This window comes from Mya arenaria, chromosome 13, assembly GCF_026914265.1.
Source record: "Mya arenaria isolate MELC-2E11 chromosome 13, ASM2691426v1".
NCBI classification, from domain to species: Eukaryota; Metazoa; Mollusca; class Bivalvia; order Myida; family Myidae; genus Mya; species Mya arenaria.
The window spans coordinates 15,649,503-15,668,935 of NC_069134.1; the positions used below are offsets into that span (position 1 = coordinate 15,649,503).

At 34.7% G+C, this 19,433-nt stretch overlaps 2 protein-coding genes across 7 annotated transcripts in view; one reads left to right on the forward strand and one right to left on the reverse strand.

Moving 5' to 3' along the window:
- Nucleotides 1-19,433, forward strand: part of LOC128212872 (uridine-cytidine kinase-like 1) — a 39,706-nt gene that overhangs the window by 1,015 nt on the left and 19,258 nt on the right. For 5 of the 6 annotated variants that reach the window (XR_008257629.1, XR_008257631.1, XR_008257630.1 and 2 more), the window contains exons 1-9: nt 1,339-1,485; nt 2,377-2,624; nt 2,869-2,975; nt 3,384-3,554; nt 8,205-8,276; nt 8,479-8,730; nt 9,723-9,841; nt 12,941-13,034; nt 16,329-16,391. Coding sequence is in view for 3 of the 6 variants with exons in the window: in XM_052918253.1 (XP_052774213.1) it covers nt 1,433-1,485; nt 2,377-2,624; nt 2,869-2,975; nt 3,384-3,554; nt 8,205-8,276; nt 8,479-8,730; nt 9,723-9,841; nt 12,941-13,034; nt 16,329-16,391 (1,179 nt within the window). In the remaining 3 variants the exon portion in view is untranslated. Of the gene's footprint in view, nt 1-1,338; nt 1,486-2,376; nt 2,625-2,868; nt 2,976-3,383; nt 3,555-8,204; nt 8,277-8,478; nt 8,731-9,722; nt 9,842-12,940; nt 13,035-16,328; nt 16,392-19,433 lie in introns of those variants that run through there. The other variant, XM_052918254.1, reaches the window with a different exon arrangement.
- On the reverse strand, nt 15,585-19,314 carry LOC128212873 (uncharacterized). Its single transcript, XM_052918256.1, has 2 exons — nt 17,611-19,314; nt 15,585-15,786 (listed from the first exon to the last, which is right to left on the reverse strand). The coding sequence occupies exon 1, from the start codon at nt 19,050-19,052 to the stop codon at nt 17,634-17,636; it is 1,419 nt and encodes a 472-aa protein (XP_052774216.1). The 5' UTR covers nt 19,053-19,314; the 3' UTR covers nt 15,585-15,786; nt 17,611-17,633.

Genomic DNA, 19,433 nt, shown 5'->3' on the forward strand with positions numbered 1-19,433 from the left:
AACACATTCAGAGAGGCCGCGTTTTCAACAACATAAAAACAAAACACGTAATAAAATATGGCCACCTTGTCACCGAGCGAACGACAACACAATCCGTTCATAAGATCATTAATTTCAGTATAATATTTGGAAATGAAATTTCACAAATAAAAAAAAAATGAAAATTATACTTGAACAATCAAACAAGCATAACAAAAACATACACATAAATCACATAGTCTCGAAATAGATACTATATCAATACTCAGAAATAGAAATTCGAGAAAAAACACGAACGTATGACACGCGCGTTGATCTCATTGTCCACTCAAAACGTATATTGCGTCGAAATGATCGTTCATGGAGAAGAAACACGCGTTCAATGTATCGATAATACCATCAAATCATTTCGAAACATAATCCATCTACAAATGTAAGTCGTCGTGCGTCTAGGACGTCCATCACCGCGAGAGATCATATAGTTGCCGCTTTGTCCGTCCGTCCACCAGCCCGCACACACGATTGGGTATATATTGAGCACTCATTCCTTAAGGTGGCGGATCCGTGGTCTTGTGGTAACACACTTGACTGTCTATCCAGCAGTCACAGGTTCGATTCCCCTCCGCACCACTCGGAACAAATACTATGATCGTCTTCCAGAAGGAACGTTAAATGGGGGTCCTGTGTGGCAATGCCTCAGTATACACTGACCAGGGTAGCTCTAACCAAGGTTACATTCTGCTTGTGCAGTATGCTCCAAAAAAACTAAATCGACTAACAATCTTATCGGAGCACCCGCCGCAAAGGCCCGCGTGGGAGTATAGATAAGTTGACACACCACCTCATTCCTTATAGAAAATAAATTTGTTACGTAGCGCCTTATTGGGTAGGGTTAGTTCTATTAAACCTGTAGTAGGTAGGGCATTAATGGGTATGTATGGGAAAGTACCTAACAAAGGTTGGTATGTGAGAACATCCGGCCTCCCGTCACACCCTTGTCCGGAGAAGAAATTCAAAATTAATGATAGGATTGAAATAAAACGTGTTTTATTTACCGTCGTCTGTAAGACAAAATGCTTATGTCTCTTAACGGTTATGAAATAGTTTTTTAGACTTTTAAAATCATTGTTAAATTAAACCATATCAATTTCGTAGGTGTTATTTGGGAAACGAATTCGGAAATTGAGTTCAATATAGGTTTGGAATAACAGTGAGGGATAATTAGTTAGTTAGGGGTGGGAGTAGGATTATTTTGTCATTGGTCCCATGTTCGGGTTAGAGTGAGTCAATTTCCGCGTGCATGATGATGACGGGAATTCCCGAGGAATGCCCACATGCTCGGCTAACTTCGGGTATCTCCGCCAAGCTCCGCAGGAATACGTTATGTCTGGATAAAAATAGTCACCAATCCACATACTTAATACATTCACTTCCTCTTCAAACTAAACAAAACATGTCAGAATTTAAGTTTGATAGAGCGAGCTCAGCAAGTTCCGAGGGCGATAGGTGAGTTGTTAGGGATTATTTTATATTTTATACGATGGAAGAAATGTATGAATGTTTAATTTTCGTTTCTAAATAGTTGACAGAACCGAAAAGGCTGCGAGTTCGTCGAAAACACGTTGCATATTGGCACTTATCCAAACACGTGCTTTGTTTAGTTATTTTTTTTCTCAGAACTTTAAAAACGTGACAATATACAAGTGTCATTATAATTCTTGTCCACATATTAGTTTGTCTTTTTCACAAGCACGTGTCAGTCAACACATATATGGCAATGAAGTAATCGTTCATTGTACACAACAACCTGTAAATATTGCAGCATAATTTCCATCTAAACATTTCACAACGATAGCTCACTGGGTCTTGGTTTGTACTGGTGACCTATCCTTATTAGTACTTCAGCTAAGCCATACTGATTGTAGAAATAAAACTGGTAGCTTGCTGTTTGATCTGACTAATTGAAGGACTAAGTGAAATCAAATTCATATTTATGTTCAAGCTTTGAATTTCAAGCATTGAATACTCTACTCTTGAGGGCAAAGCGTTTAAAAAGGATTTAAAAAAAACTTTTTTAAAATATATATGTTTCAGACTCTTTTATTTTACAAAAAGATGTTCCTGCCAGAAACATAACCATTTTCGGATATTGAAATCTGCTAGTATGTGCAATTGATTAAACTTATTCATCGGCTTGTACCTTACAGAACATTTTATCAATAATAAGGCATAACAATTGACGAATGAGGTAATTGCCTCCAGTAATTGACTGGTTGATTGCACAATGAAACAAAACCACTGACCAAAAAATGGCACTGAAGGGCTTCTTTGCTTATGTTTAATAAACAAAAACTTTCAATGTGCATATAATATTAATAACGTGCAAACTATGACCAGTGGAAGTGGTGAGGACCATGGAGATGGGGAACCCCTGGAAATCAAGTCGCCAAAGCCATCTTCAAAGTTCCCACAAAGTCCTTCAAAACTGACAGCAGCTAAGAAGAAGGGTCGGGCGGCAGTTGCTGCTGGAGGGGCACAGAAAACTCAGACCAGAGTTCACCAGTCGGGAATACGAGTGTTGTACACAGCAGGCCGCCCACCATGGTACAACACACATGGAGAGCTGAAGGAAGCCTTTGTTATAGGTAAATTATACTGCATTGTAGGTTGATGTTAAATATGTTGCTTACATTTTAATGTAAATCTGAACTGAAACTCAACTTGTTATATATTCTTATTTGACTTATTTAAATGCTGTCTAAATTCAGCCATCTATATATATTTAGTGAACTTAAATAGTATTGCTATGCTAAATTTTAGATTGATGTATAGACTTAGTTAAGCGTAGAATGCAATGATCATCAATGCTTGATACATTTAATTCTGCAGGACTGTGTGGAGGAAGTGCCTCTGGCAAGACAACAGTGGCTAAGAGAATCATTGAGGCCCTTGATGTTCCCTGGGTCTCCCTGCTCAGTATGGACTCATTCTACAAGGTACATAATGCTGTCACTGGTAAATAAATACATACATTTTTCAAATGAATTATAATACTCAAATACAGTAGTTATTAGTTATTATTAAGTATAGAACTGTAAATGTCCTAACATTCAATGACCCTGTTCGATATTCTTCTTAAAATTGGGATTACCTCTTTCTTGAGCTTATGTTTTGAACTCCAGACTTTCCAATAAATGGTTTCCACAATAACAATATGTTCATCAGTAAATTTATTCAGCCAGCTTAGGTTCCCATTCAATGATTGGAAAGTGACCTAATTGTCCTCATATGTTTCAGGTAAAAATGAACTATATATTTTATTTTTTTACTTTTATGAAAGATATGCGATAGAAAAATTTATTCGATTAAAATGATTGACAAATGAAATCTTTTCCATTAAACAGGTGTTAGGGGAGAAAGAACACGAAGCTGCTAACCGAAATGAGTACAATTTTGACCACCCTGATGCCTTTGACTTTGAGCTGCTGGCCAAGACACTGAGACGATTGAAATTTGGCAAGAAAGTGGATGTACCAGTCTATAATTTCGTTTCTCACAGTCGAGAAAGTCAATGTGTAAGTATTGTTAAATGTCATTTGCACTTGAGTGTTTTGCACCGAGGCACTTTTAATATTTTACCATTCAAAAGTATTCATAATGTTATTGGTGTTTCAAAGTACCAATTATTATTTTTACAAAATTTGAAATATTTTTTTATACTGTTTCAATCCATTATTTGTACTGTTTCGATCCATTATTATCAAAATGTTTTTCAGTGTTCAGTTTTAAAATTTTTATTTTTTTTATTGGTTTATGAAAAAACTCACTTTTAACCCTTACCATGCTGCAATGTTGTAAGTGTAGTTCAGTGCTCACTGCTGAGTTGTTTTGAGTGAATGTTAAATATATCACCCATTGACTTTAAAAGAATACAATTTAAATAATACTTGTTCTTCAACATTCAAACTTTCAGACAGTGATATTGAAATGTTAAAGTTTTAATTAAGCTATCAGTAATTGAAATTGATTCCACGGTAACCATGGAGACAATTTATTGTCTAAAAATTATACTTTTATTTTGCATATGCTATTGTTTTTCATAAAAACACATTTGTGTTCATCAATAAAATCCATCAATTGAAGAATTTTTGGGTAAAATGAAGATTCACATTGATATTGAATTAAATGAAAACTTATGTTATTGTTTATTTTGGACAACATTTGTTATATGGCGTGTGCTACAATATAATTGAAAAACAGCTGTTTATTGGAGAGAAACAAGCAAATATGTCAATGGTCATTCATTTGTTTTTTCTAGCTTTAGTATTCAGATCAAGAATACAATACTATGAAGCAACAAAAACCTTTGTGAGAAAGTTATTCTGCATGTTCCCATGGCAACCAATCTTCTTTATTTGATATTCATACCAAAGTTAAAGAATTTGACCAATGTTCAGGTTTTTTATTGACTACATTACCATTATTTTATGAATATGTATCTGCTTTATCTAATTTAATGTCATAATAAATAATTTTCAGCAAATAAAAATTCACATTACGGTATTTTAGTGATGCTTAGCTATGGAAAGAAGAACAGTTAACAATATACTAATGGCACAGACCTGATACCCTGTTTAAAGGATCACAAAACAATAGTCCAGTATGAAATTGATATTACAATATTACTGAATGGGAGCATGATTGATAAATAAACATTCCACAATTATGTATCTTTCAGTCATTTCATTTCAATTTTGAAAGGTTGCTATGGAAACATCAACTATGTTGTTTTTTTAAAGAACAGTATACCAATAAGATACGATTCTTAAGTTGTAGTCATTTGAGACTGCATAAACACAACATGAGACAATGAATCAAAAACATGCTTTTGACCAGTATTAATTAAATATTATAAGTACAATCATGTTTCTTAAAGGAAACAAATGTTTATATTTGTTATTTCCAACCAGCGACTGAACTAGTCTTCTTTAGTAGCAGTACTCAAGACTTGGTTATAAGGACAGTATCAAAAGTGCATATGGTATATAATTAAATGAGCTTTAAAATAGTTAAAAAGAAGTTTATCGCATCTTCTAATGTACATGTACTGAATAAACAATAACAAGCAGTTACTTTAGATTGACAGGATAGAACCAATACTTAAAAACAAGTTGCCCATTGTACCCACTGACTGCACTAGAGGGGGATGTGCACCAGGCAACGCCCCTCACATTGTTCAAATTTACTTCTTCTATATCAGAGAAATAAGATAAAAAGTAATTTTATACATTCAAAATGCAACATCTCAGACTACAAATTGCTTACATTTTTTGGGGTGGGGTGGGGGGGGGGGGGGAAGAACCCATTTTATGCCATCCACCCTGGTACCATTGTAAGTAGTTAATTTTGTAACTTATTGAATTCATAAAGGGAGTGTTAGTTAAAACTTATTTATTTTCACAATTATGAAACAAGCATTTGCAACTCTCATTGGCACAATGATACCAGAGAGTGGGTCTTGTGTACTACGGGAAACTGGAAACCCCGGAAAAGAAGCCCACTCGTCCAACTTGGTGACCACTAACCAAACTCACACTCGCCTAGGCTGGGAATTGAACGCAGGTTCTCTATGAGAGAGGCGAATAGGAAATTCCTATCGAGCCCATTGGTATAGTTCTATACATAACATATCATATAGCTTTCTTATTATTAAACATGCAAGTGTTACTTTATTTACAGCTTAAAAAATACTTGCTCTGCCTTAACAAATCAAATAGTTATAGTTCTTGGATGGCTGTGCATAAATAATTTCATTGTAGGACTGTATATTCTAATACATTTGATATTATTTCATCTTATGATAACATTAAAACAGAGAGAGATATACATAGAGAGATATACATGTTGTAAGCAAACTATCATAATTTTTATACTTTAACTATTTAGTTATCAGGTGGTTTAATGTTACCGAAGGGCCAACAAAATAAAGCACACATTAACATGTCTGTATACTCATGTTTCAACACCATACTGTTTGTACATATTTATAAAATGCAATGTAAAGTTTGGTAAAAATAACTGCAACTTTGAAGAAATAAAATGTATCCACCTTTCTTACAATTATGGCAGAATGTTAAATCACATCTCTGCTTAAAGTTACTTGCCATTTATGCAATGATTTAACTTGTCATTTCTCAGAATTCTTGTGCATGTATGCAAAAACATAATTTTGGTTCATATTGTAAATGTTGATGAAAAGCTCTCATGAGATGCAACATGTTTTGCCTTTTTTATTTAATAACAAACATTGATTTTAGTGACAAAGAGTGTGATTATTTCCTTTTTTTATTTATTTTTTTAAATAAACATGTAAATCCATATTATGTTAGGTAGTTTTTTTCTGTGTTAAAATTCCTTAATTAGCTGTTATCATATGACATATATAATAAATAAATTCATAAGAATGGTAATTGCCAATTACATTTTTTACATTTGATTTTTTTATTGATAAAAGTAATGTTTCATTTTCTGTATAAATAACACTATTGTACATCATACTCATAAGGAATACATTTATAAGTGACAATAGAGGTGTTTTGGTTAAGGGGTGTTTATTTCATGCTTTGGTCCTTTTTTCCCCTTGTAAAACCTTACAGGTATTTTGCCACCTGGTGATTGGGAGGGGGGTGGGGGCACATTACAAAAATAAGCAGTGTTAATATGGTGTTTTGTTTGAGGTGAAGTTGTCCCACATCCTTATGTGTAAGCTTGGAGCCTGTAATTAAGGTGTACCTTAATTGGTTTGTTAAAATTAAAATCTACTCTACTGTAACATTCTCCAGATGACAGCAGCCAAATGTATTAAACCAGTTAATTCGTTTTAAGTTTAAAATGAGTCGAAATGTTTATTAATTGGTCAACATTCATCAAATAGGCACTGTTCACCAATTTAATTATAACTATCATGTGTAAAGTAACCAAAAGATTACATGCGGATAATTGGCCCCCATATGACTTGCGGATATGTAAAACAGCATCCGATTAAAGTAAAAACTTGTGACATTTTTGAATGAACTATTGTTCTTTTTCGACTAGGGCTAAACGATAGCAGTCATATCATTCTTTGTATAAAATAATTAATTAAAATATGCAGGAGTTGTTAAAATAACAATAGCAATAAGCATTGACAAATGTAACAGCCGACACTGGTAAACAATAACTGTCACGTGATTGTTGTTTTATCCCCGCCAATTTAGGTCATGCAAATATTGTTGTTTATAGATAAAAAAAAAGTGTCAGCGGCTGCCATCGAATATGTAGACACAAATATCTGTAAATTATGTGTAAGAAAAACATTTTATAACATTCTATGGTTAAATATCAAATAACAGTGCTCTAAGTGTGAGTGGTGAAATCGAAAGTAAATTTTCTAAGTTGACACCGGTGACCTAGTTTCACAATTTAATCTCAATTTCGGACGGTGGTGTTTATGGATTTTAAATCACAGAATGGTTTGGAAATACTTGTCATTGAGTCAATGTAAAGCTTGTGTTTATTCTAAATTACATGTTTATTCATGTTTGAGTTAATATAGTGTAAAAACAATGAAAGAGTTGAACACATACAAGTGTCATTGACATTTACTGATGCCGGGATTTGTAACTGCATAACATTTAGATAAAACAATACGGAAAACTATTTTGAATACGTCCATTACAATTTGTAATGAACTTGACATTTCACTTTAAGTGAGATTTGTTGTTGTAATCAAGGAATAGTCTTTAAAATGAAAAATAAACAAGCATGAAGTATAGATGCCCTGTGAACGCATACTCAAAATGGCGGAGTTGGGAGAAAATAAAAATATCCGATACATAATTATGGATTTCTCTGTCAGTTTACTATTATTGGTACATAAAATTAAGTCACATGCTAGATTTATTATTTTGCTATGTGATTTTTATGTACTGATGTGGTAATTTGCTGCAAGATTAGAATTTGAAGTGGATTTGTTGAACATCCCATGGTAAATATCCCGGTCCGAAAATATCCGGACTTAGCATGGATCGGGTTACACACAACTCGGTCCGAATATAATCGGACCCCGCATGGTAAGGGTTAATTAAAAAAGTATTTTATATAATATTTTTTACTTCTTTTTTTTTAACTGTAGAAATATAATTGATTTCTGCACAGTGTAAATACTTGTATGATTTATATTTCAGAAAACTATTTATGGGGCCAATGTTGTGATATTTGAAGGCATTATGACATTTGTGAACAAAGATCTGTTGCAGGTGAGGTCCTATGTCTCTGTGTGAGTTTGTGAAAGTGCTATAGTAAAACAGTTGACAGAATATATCTAGGAAACCTGTTTATTATTAAGATGTTTATTATAAAGCTTAATGCAGGTTATGGCCCCAAAACTAATTCAGTAAGTCTTATCATTGTTGGCAAAGATTTATGATTGTTTTTGGTTAATATTTTGTTTGTTTTCAGTTAATGGACATGAAAATATTTGTGGACACCGACAGTGATATACGATTAGCAAGAAGAATGAAACGTGACATCACTGAGCGTGGTCGTGAACTGGAAGGGGTGCTTAAACAATACAACACATTCGTAAAGCCTGCTATGGAACACTACATCGCACCAACCATGAGTTGTGCAGACATTATCGTGCCTCGAGGGGGGGAAAATACTGTGGCTATAGATCTGATTGTACAACATGTGCACTCACAGCTCAAGAAGGTAAACAATGACAGAATACAGTAGCTATAGGTCTGATGCCAGTAAGTCATGACTAGTTGATGACCCCTATTGATTTGGGTTCAGTAGTTGCTTGCACTCAAGAACTTCATTCTTGATATGCCAATTGGTCATGAATAGTAGATGACCACTGTTGTTTTCGGATCTGAAGGTCAAAGGTCAAGGTCAAAGTGACCTTTTGGAAAAAACAGTTTCCAATAATAATGAAAGAACACTTCCACCCAGGAACTTCATACTTAGTATGCCAGTTGGTGAAGGCTTGTTGATGACCCCATTGATTTTAGGATCAATAGTTCAAAGGTCAAGGTCATAGTATAGGTTGCAGCGACTGTGCAGTAAAAAACAGTCAATAACTGAAGAACACGTGCTCCCAGGGACTTCATACTTGGTATGCCTTTTGGTCATAAAAAGTAGATGACCACTTTCAATTTTCAGGCCTGTGGGTCAAAGGTCAAGGTGACCTTGAGGTAAAATAACAGTTTCACCAAATAACTAAAGAAAGCTTGGTCCTACAACTATCAATCTTGGTTTGCTAGTTGGTCTTTTTTAGTAGATGACCCCTATTGATTTTGAGGTCTGTGGGTCAAAGGTCAAGGTGACCTTGAGGTAAAATAACAGTTTCACCAAATAACTAAAGAACGCTTGGTCCTACAAATATCAATCTTGGTTTGCTTGTTGGTCTTTTTTAGTAGATGATCCCTATTGATTTTGAGGTCAGTAGGTCAATGTTTTACAATGGGGAGACTTTTTTTTTCTTCAAAAAATGCAATCTATAGTTTAAATAGATGAAAAGTAACTTGTATCAACTGTTGTTCATTTATTTCAAGTTAGAAGAGAATTAGAAAATACATTATACCAAAATAAAAAGCCCATACACATCTTAATTTTAGTATACTTTCTATTTACTAACATATTTGTACTCATGAAAAACAGTTTTTCATATTAGTAACACAATCCCTTCTCCTTCACCACAGCGTGGGTTCTGTCTACGCCAGAGTCTGGCAAACTCCGGGAACAATGGCCACTCCCACCCCTCCTCCCTCCATGTGATGAAAGAATCTCCACAGATCAAAGGCATTCACACATTCATTAGGTAAGAAAGAATGGGGTTTTACTAGTGTTGGAAATCGGTTGCAATTTTACTATCGATGATCGGTTCCACTGTAGTAACTGATTATCGATAGTATAATCAGTTTTTAAAATACTAGATAGTACCTGAGTTGTAGTTTTATTCACGTACAGTATCAAACTCTTAATTATTATATGCATATGCCTTTATGTCTATGATTGAAGTTATTAAGTGTTGTTGTATAAAAAAATAGTTCATTTTCTTGCTCATTGTTGCTTTCATCCGCCATTTTGTTAAATATAACATCTGAACACTTACTAATATATATTTTTTTTTTCGATAATCGATTTTAATTAAATACTATCGATTGTCGCCGATTTCAGGCCCAACCAATCTATTTTCGATTATAATCGATCATCGGAACATCACTAGGTTTTACCATTTTAGTACTCGCCTGATTGTATAGAACTTTTAGTTAACAATAATGTTAGACATTTTTAACTCGTTAAATCACATCTTCAGTTCACTGTTCTTGTAGTGTCAACTTGCGATCTGCAGTATTTCAAACAAGATCTGAGACAACTGTTTCAGCTGAATTTCTTAAAAAAAATCTTAAATAAATGAGCATGTCATTAAAACTTGACCTCTGTACATCATTTTTAGAGCGAATAAGGAGAGCTAAACTACTCACTCTTGTGTCTCTGTTACTGTCGGCGTTGGTTAAGGTTTTGCATGACATTGTAAGGACCTTTAAGTCATTATCTCAGCAAATGCATCATGTGTTGCATTGCAACTTAAGATATGTATTCCCAACTATCCAACCTACTTAATTAATCATGTAAGATAACACTAGTTTGAATGTAATGCAAATAAGGGGCCTTAATTATAAATGCGTTTTGCGCCAATAGAAAGCCTCGTTCTGAGATTGACCTCTAAATTGACTAAATTTAACTATGGAAAACCCATACCAACTCTGGAACTAGTAAAGAAATAAAACGATAACATATGTGGATTTTTCTCATCTATTGTACAACAATATAGGAAATATATCCTAAAACGCTACATTTCAATTTCAAAGCACGAACATTGTATCGAAACATGGAAAACAGTTAAAAGCACATGTATGTAATGCACCCCCCCCCCCCTTCCAGGTCCGGAGAATAGCGGGGACTTTCGGTCCAGCCAACCCCGGGTAAAATCCCCCCTGCGGGGGACGAACAGATGGTAAAATCCCCGCCAAATGCCCCCGCACCCTAGGGACACGGCCCATTTCCCCGGCTATCCCCAGTATACACCCGGACATGGGGGGGGGGGGGGGCGTGGTTACAATTGACTGGTGCATAACAACATTATTGTAGCACATGGCATTCATATCATCATGGCGACTTGAGTTATGTTGCAAAGCTTAATTTGCATCAAAGACAACACATTGTGTTGATGCCTAGTCAGTAATTGTAAGATTAGAGGGTCTTTTTATAGTACTACCCCATGATATGTTCCTAAATGATATATGAAGCATGTTTAGTGAATTGTCATCACATTCACACCTCTGGCATAAGAGGCCAATCGTTGTAAAAACAAGACAAACAAACTTTATAAACAAAAGCAGTAGTGTAGGCAAAAGTTTTTTATTCTCTTAATTGCACTTTCTTCGAATATTCGAATACCGATTTACCGTAGACGTTCGAATACTAAACCTTTGATCGAATATTCAAATATTCGTTTGCATCCCTAGTTAATATCTCAGCATCTACTTGATGTATTGCATTGAGACATTATATAACAGTACTTAACCATCCAACCTACTTGAATAACCAAGTTAGATAACTGTATTTTGCACATTATGGCCCTTATTTATTTAACTCAAAAATTATGTTGAAGGTTTTGCATGTAACCACATTTAAGTCTATACTTCAGCGAGTACATCATGCATTGCGTTAAAACTTTATACACAGACTCTTAATTTTTCGAGTTAAATAATTCTATCATGCATGTAATGCAAATAATTGACCTTTATTATTTGACATATGGTGATAATCAAAGAAGTCCAACTTCAACACAAATTATTTATTTATGAAACAACGTTTCGGCCATTCGGCCTTCATCAGGTTGTATGTATATAATGAACAGGAAATGACGTTATTTTACATAGAAATTCTGGTTAAGGTTTTGCATATAAGCACTTATCTCTCAGCAACTACTTGATGTATTACTTTGAGACTTCATACAACGTTACTCAACCATCCAACCTACTTGAATAACAAAGAAAGATAACTTTTTTTGCAAATGATGGCCCTTTATTATTCAACTATTTAAGTCGATGACTCAGCAAGTACATCATGTTCATCAAACATCATACATTTTCATCATTAAAACTTTATACATGGGCTCCCAACCAGTCAACCTTCTTAATTAATCAAGTTCAATAACTGATATCTTGCATTTGATGTAATTTTTGCCCCTTTATTAATCAACTTAGAAATTCTGAATAAGGATTTTGCCTGTAAGCACATAGAAGTCAACAACTAAGCAACTACCTCATGTATTGCATTGAAACTTTAAATAATCAAGGATGATGACTCTATCTTGCATATCATACAATTGTTGCTCCTTTAATATTTGACTGATAAAATTCTGGTTGAGGTTTCACATTGAATTCTTAACTTAAAATCGGCAGAATAGTCTAGCATGCTGTCTCTGTGACAGCTCTTGTTAACGTTGATTGTGATGTCTAGTTTTGTTATGATATCTGCTAGGGTTAAGTTCCTTTGTTGTAGTGTTAGGCAAAAATAAACATCATGAGTGATTCCACAGGTACTTGAAAAATATCAGGTATTTGTGTATGCACATGTCGAATATACTAGCAAGATTAAGCATAAATAGTGTTCAATCACAAACCATTGACAACCAATGGAATCAATATATTTTTCTGTTGAACAAAGTAGGTAATCTGATGTACACACTTTATCAGTTCAGTAAAGCTCCATTTGAATCTCTCTTTATTTGCTTGCCATTGCCAAACAGTAAAACATTGTGTTATCTATTAATAAAGGTAAGGTAAAGGGATTAGAATTTTATTTAAAGAAAACAAACCTAATGCATGTATCATGTTTCTTCTTTCAGAAACAGTGACACAGCCAGAGATGAGTTTATATTCTACTCTAAGCGCTTAATGAGACTGCTGTTTGAATATGCCATGAACCTGCTACCTCATAAGGTAAACAATGGTTTAATTAGACTGCTGTTTGAATATGCCATGAACCTGCTACCTCATAAGGTAAACAATGGTTTAATGAGACTGCTGTTTGAATATGCCATGAACCTGCTACCTCATAAGGTAAACAATGGTTTAATGAGACTGCTGTTTGAATATGCCATGAACCTGCTACCTCATAAGGTAAACAATGGTTTAATGAGACTGCTGTTTGAATATGCCATGAACCTGCTACCTCATAAGGTAAACAATGGTTTAATGAGACTGCTGTTTGAATATGCCATGAACCTGCTACCTCATAAGGTAAACAATGGTTTAATGAGACTGCTGTTTGAATATGCCATGAACCTGCTACCTCATAAGGTAAACAATGGTTTAATGAGACTGCTGTTTGAATATGCCATGAACCTGCTACCTCATAAGGTAAACAATGGTTTAATGAGAATGCTGTTTGAATATGCCATGAACCTGCTACCTCATAAGGTAAACAATGGTTTAATGAGAATGCTGTTTGAATATGCCATGAACCTGCTACCTCATAAGGTAAACAATGGTTTAATGAGAATGCTGTTTGAATATGCCATGAACCTGCTACCTCATAAGGTAAACAATGGTTTAATGAGAATGCTGTTTGAATATGCCATGAACCTGCTACCTCATAAGGTAAACAATGGTTTAATGAGAATGCTGTTTGAATATGCCATGAACCTGCTACCTCATAAGGTAAACAATGGTTTAATGAGAATGCTGTTTAAATATGCCATGAACCTGCTACCTCATAAGGTAAACAATGCTTTATGAGACTGCTGTTTGAAATTTGTATGGACCTGCTACATTATAAGGTAATAATGGTTTATTAAGAATAGGGTTTTAATATGCCAAATACCTACTACCTCTTAAGGTAAACAATGGTCAATGAGACTGCTGTTTTAATATGCAATGAACCTGTTACCTCTTAATGTAAACAATGGTAAATGAGACTGATTTTTGAATATGCCATTAACCTGTTACCTCATAATGTAAACAATGGTAAATGAGACTGATTTTTGAATATGCCATTTACCTGTTACCTCATAATGTAAACAATGGTAAATGAGACTGATGGTTAATGTGACTGATGTTTGAATATGCAATGAACCTGTTACCTCTTAATGTAAACAATGGTAAATGAGACTGATGTTTGAATATGCCATTAACCTGTTACCTCATAACAATGGTTAATTAGACTGATGTTTGTAGATGCTATGAACAAGCTACATCATAAGGCTAATGAGACTGCTAATAAGATGACCATTGGACTTTTGGCTTGGCTAATTTAAAAAAGGGGCTTTGCTGTCTTAGCAAAATACAGGCAAAAAAAATTAAAGAAAATATTAACTGATGTATTCTGTCTGCTGGATCTCATGGTTGTGAGAGCTACTGTTTGTGTACATGTTAATGTGTTTTACTCACCATTTTGGAATGGGAAATGGGGCCTTTCTAATTGGAGAAAAAAATACTGATTCCAATTTTGTAAATTAATTAACAATAAAGCTTTAAAAATAGACAGAAAAAATAAGGAATGTGAAAAAGTTTGTTTCTTTAAGAACACACCAACTCATATGTTCATTGGTCACAAAATAGCACTGCATGTATATATATGATTATATACACAGACATCTCTTTAGAACAGATGTTGTATTCTTGTTTTGTTTAAAATGGCTTGGTCATGGAGTCATTCAGTAAAAGATATTAGTAATCTGATCCATTGCAGAATTGGCATAATAACACCCTCGCATGTAGCTAATTAATTATAATCATACATCAGTTATTATTATACCTTTGAGCTGTCAATTGAGCTGTCAATAAACCCTATATAATTATGCCATGTGAAAAATTAAATGTATTTATTAAATGGCCTTGTTTCAAGGGTGCCTTAAGAGGAGTACTAATCCAAACCCATTAACTCTTTATGAAGGTTGAGTGTATTAGCCAGGTTATAAAAAGGACAGGGTGCTACAGAAAAGGGACAGGGTGCTACAGAAAAGGGACAGGGGGCTACAGAAAAGGGACAGGGGGCTACAGAAAAGGGACAGGGTGCTACAGAAAAGGGACAGGGGGCTACAGAAAAGGGACAGGGGGCTACAGAAAAGGGACAGGGGGCTACAGAAAAGGGACAGGGGGCTACAGAAAAGGGACAGGGGGCTACAGAAAAGGGACAGGGGGCTACAGAAAAGGGACAGGGTGCTACAGAAAAGGGACAGGGGGCTACAGAAAAGGGACAGGGTGCTACAGAAAAGGGACAGGGTGATGAGGGACAAAAGGGCACATTGTATTGGGCAGTGAATAATTAAAGCATTATGAATTGCATAAAACATGTTAGAAATTCTGCTTATATTATTAGGTTTCTACTGTAAAATATGTCAAGTTTGTTTGAATTCCTTATCATATTTCAAATTTTAATCAAAATGTTTCATAATCTTAAGCATTTAATTATTTGAAGGCCCAAAGCCAGATATCTAATTATCTATATAGTAAGACTTTAAAAACATTTAATGAATATGCCTGTATAACAATGCAATTTTGTGTCGCCTGTGACACACGCCTGACATACAAGGATGACTTTATCCTCCAGCAGTAACCTGTGTGGTGGCTCTCATGGTTGTGACAGCTACAGTTTTGGTGTATGTCCATGTTTTTTTCCTCACCATTTATGGGGCTGGGGTATCTGATTGGGAAAATGCCTCATTCTGGTTAAAATTTAATCCAGTTTTGCCTAGAAATGAACAATAATGCTTTTAAAAAGATAGACAGAAAGGATAAAAATGTGGTAAAGTTTGTTTACTTAAGAACGCACCAGAGTGGTTTTTAGGGTCCATTTTTGTTTAATGAAATATCAATGAAAAGAGAAAAAAATGGGAATTTTACTTTCACACTTGGGAAATAAGTATGATGTTTTGTCATTGCGCCAACATTTGGCCTCTAATTGGTCAATTAATAACACTGCATGTACATGATTGTATTCACAGTAACTTCTTTACATGTACTAGAATAGATATTTTGTCCTTGTTTCGTCAAAAGTTTGCTAGTTCAAGGAGTCATTAAGTAAAACAGGTGATCCATTGAAGAATAAATGTAGACCCATAATAATAATTGTGAATGTTAGAAGGTTTTAAGTTACATTAAATAAAGAAGAAGATAATCTTTTTGCTTTCACCCCTCACGTTGTAATAGTAGTAAATGTAAAAGTAGAGCATATTATGTAATAGAAATACTATTATTGTTTAAATACAAATAATATTTTTCTCTTTATTTCAGAAAGTAACAATTGACACAGTGCAAGGAATTCCATACAAAGGCTCAAGATTAGACATAAAGAAGGTAACAAGATTTGGCATAACACCCTCCCATGTAACCTATCATACATCATTGATTAATATACCTCCCAGCTGTAAATAAACATCCTATTTAAATAACATAACTATATCCCGTTACATAAAAATTATATGCAATTATTGAATGGTCTTGATCCAAGAGTGTACTAAGGGGTGTACTATTCTTAACTCATTAACGATTTAAAGCTCCACTCTCACAGATTGAACGTTTTGACAACTATTTATATTTTGTCTTTGAACGAGCCAATTTTTGCGAAATTGCATGGAAACCAGTTATATAAGACTGCTGACAAAATCTTAGATCGTTGATGCTTATTTTTAAGTTAAAAAAATAATGTTTTATGCATTTTTCTTAAACCTTTAGTAACGGTTTAAGCCATAAAACATAAATTTTTGAACGGAAATATGAAAATCTGCAATCTGATCTTTTGTCAGCAATCTTTTAATCTTTGGTTTGCAGATATTTATGCAAAATTTGCTCTTTCCAAGAAAAAAATAAAAACATTGCAAAAACTGTATATCTGTGAGAATGCAGCTTTAAGACTTCATATCTTAATGATAACTATCATATATGAGCATAAACAAATCAGATAAAAATCTTCAGACACACTTTAACCAGCCCAACTGCGTTCATTCCCCGATAATGACATCAATCCCACAAGTCATTCCTTAAATATGTGCATAAACAAATAACATTAAAACATTTTCTTTAATAACAAGTTAGCAATATTAGAATGTTCAAGGCCACATATCTATATTGCAAGTCATTGATAGCATGTAATGAACATGACTGTGTAACAATGCATGATTGTGTCACCTGTGAAGCATACCTGACACACTGTCTTGCAGTGGTGTTGCTGTAGCTGTCATATTTAGGTTTCTGATCAATAACTTGGTTTAGAGAATTCAAACTTGGTAATCACAGTAGATGACCCTTTTGATTTGTGGGCCGAAAAGGTAAAAGGTTAAGGTCATGGTAACCTTTAATAGAAAAAAATATTAGCACTTTTGCTTCTGATCTATAACTATTGAACGACTTGGGTGTTGAGCCTTCAAATTTGGTACACAGATTGACCAAGGTCATTAGATGAACAGTGACTTTGAAACTTTAAGAATTTACAAAATAAATAATAAATAATCAAATGTAAGACATAACAGAAATATTCTTATTCCGTAATATAAGGTTAATATAGTTTATATTTTACTTCGTCAGTGCTCTTTGACGTTTTTAGCAGTTGACCTGCAGGTCATTGTCCCTGTGTGGTGCCAGACTACCGCTGCTGGAACAGTAGGCAAACCCAGTCTTCCAGACTAACGTTATGTCAGTGAGGTCTCTGGGATGGTAGAAATTGCCAATGTTCTTACCATCTCGCTTAATATGGTAGTTGTCTGAAACATCCACTGTGGCCCTGTAGTAATGAAGGGCTGCTGTTTCAATGTTTTTTGTATGCCCTACTACGCTGTTGTCGATTGTGAAATCTGGGGATTGGCAATTTCCATTTCCTTTGCTGGTCTTCAAGTTGAATGTAATGTCACCAAAAATAAGGCTTGGAACTGAAGGTTTGGTGTAGTGAAAAGTGAAGTAGAATTTATCTGAATGTGGTGAGGCATGAGTGGCTGGGCATGGATCTTGAATTGTTATTTGGTCGCTGTTTTTATTTAAAGTGAAACACTCTGTAACAGGATTAGCACCATCTATTTTGTACTCTGTTTGGCTGGATTGGACTTTGATTGACACATTAATACTGAGGTCATAGTCTTCATTTTTGATGTGGTCGATTTTCACAAGACGTAGAATATTGGCATCACTAAGGGTCAGTTTGGAACCAGTCCCATCTAACATTTTATGGCTGAAATAAACACTGACATTTGAGAAATATTTCTCATCATCATACTCTCCTTCTATTACACTGTGTGGTATCTTAAAGTTAAGACTCCCGTCGGGGTTTCTCTCTGACTGTGTGAACATGAAGATCACAATAGCTCCTCCTAGAGTGATTATCAACCCAATCATGATGAATGACCGGTATACAACGTGGCGGCAGGAGTCCTTGTTCTGCTTTGCACATTGAAGGTCATGGCGGGCATTCTTGCTGCAATACCTGACCAAACTCACAATGATTCGTACAACAACCCCAACAATAATCACAGAAGCCTTCACAAGCTGGAAGTAACTGATCGCTTCTTCACGACATGCAACTATAAAAACGTTGATCACAATTTGAGGGACATCCTCTATCCAGACTATAATGGCAGACAGCAAGTCAATGTCTAACCAAGGGTTTTTGCGGAACACTTCCCACCACAGATTTGCAACTTCAAATGCAAATGTTATTGTTCCTATAATGGAGAACACCAGCAGGGAGTATTTTAATGCATCCTCTGGCGGTCCATAAACTAGCCCCTCCTTTGTCATGATAACATCATGAAACAACAGCCAGTCACTTACAAGGTCAGCGGCATCGAGCAATAACACCATCATAAAGACCAGCACCTTAAAGTAGAACTTCTCCCGCAGTTTCCCACAACATGGAAGGTTGTCCAGCATGTTTTCATGGCCTGGTCTCATGGCACAAACATTTTCCATCTCAATCTCCTCCACCGGAGTAACAGTGGACTTCTTGTTTCCGTTATTTTTTTCAGACATATTTTTCCGTATATTTTTGGCTTAACAGTTATTTTCAAAATTCAGCATGTACCTTATTTAAATCTTTTATTTGTTCAAACTGTCACAATTTTTATAATTATTAGAGAAAAATAAAAATAAATTTGGATGCCAAATGAACTCTGTTATATTGATACAAAATTTCCTTCACATCAGTGCACTATCTTTATTTGACCATCTTAATATTTGTATTCCAATGTTCGATATTGAATATTAATCATAAAACTTGTCTGTGTATATTAAGGGATTTCTTGCCATATTTGAAACTCTATGAAAATTGGGTTAAAGTGATAAGTGAACATGCTTGCTTATCAAGCGTATTGCGCATTCAGCACGCTTTTATCTTTTCAGTGTTTGACCAAA

Excerpts from the sequence above, each read along its gene's own strand:
- LOC128212873 (XM_052918256.1), bottom strand. The coding sequence starts at position 19,052 with ATGTCTGAAAAAAATAACGGAAACAAGAAGTCCACTGTTACTCCGGTG.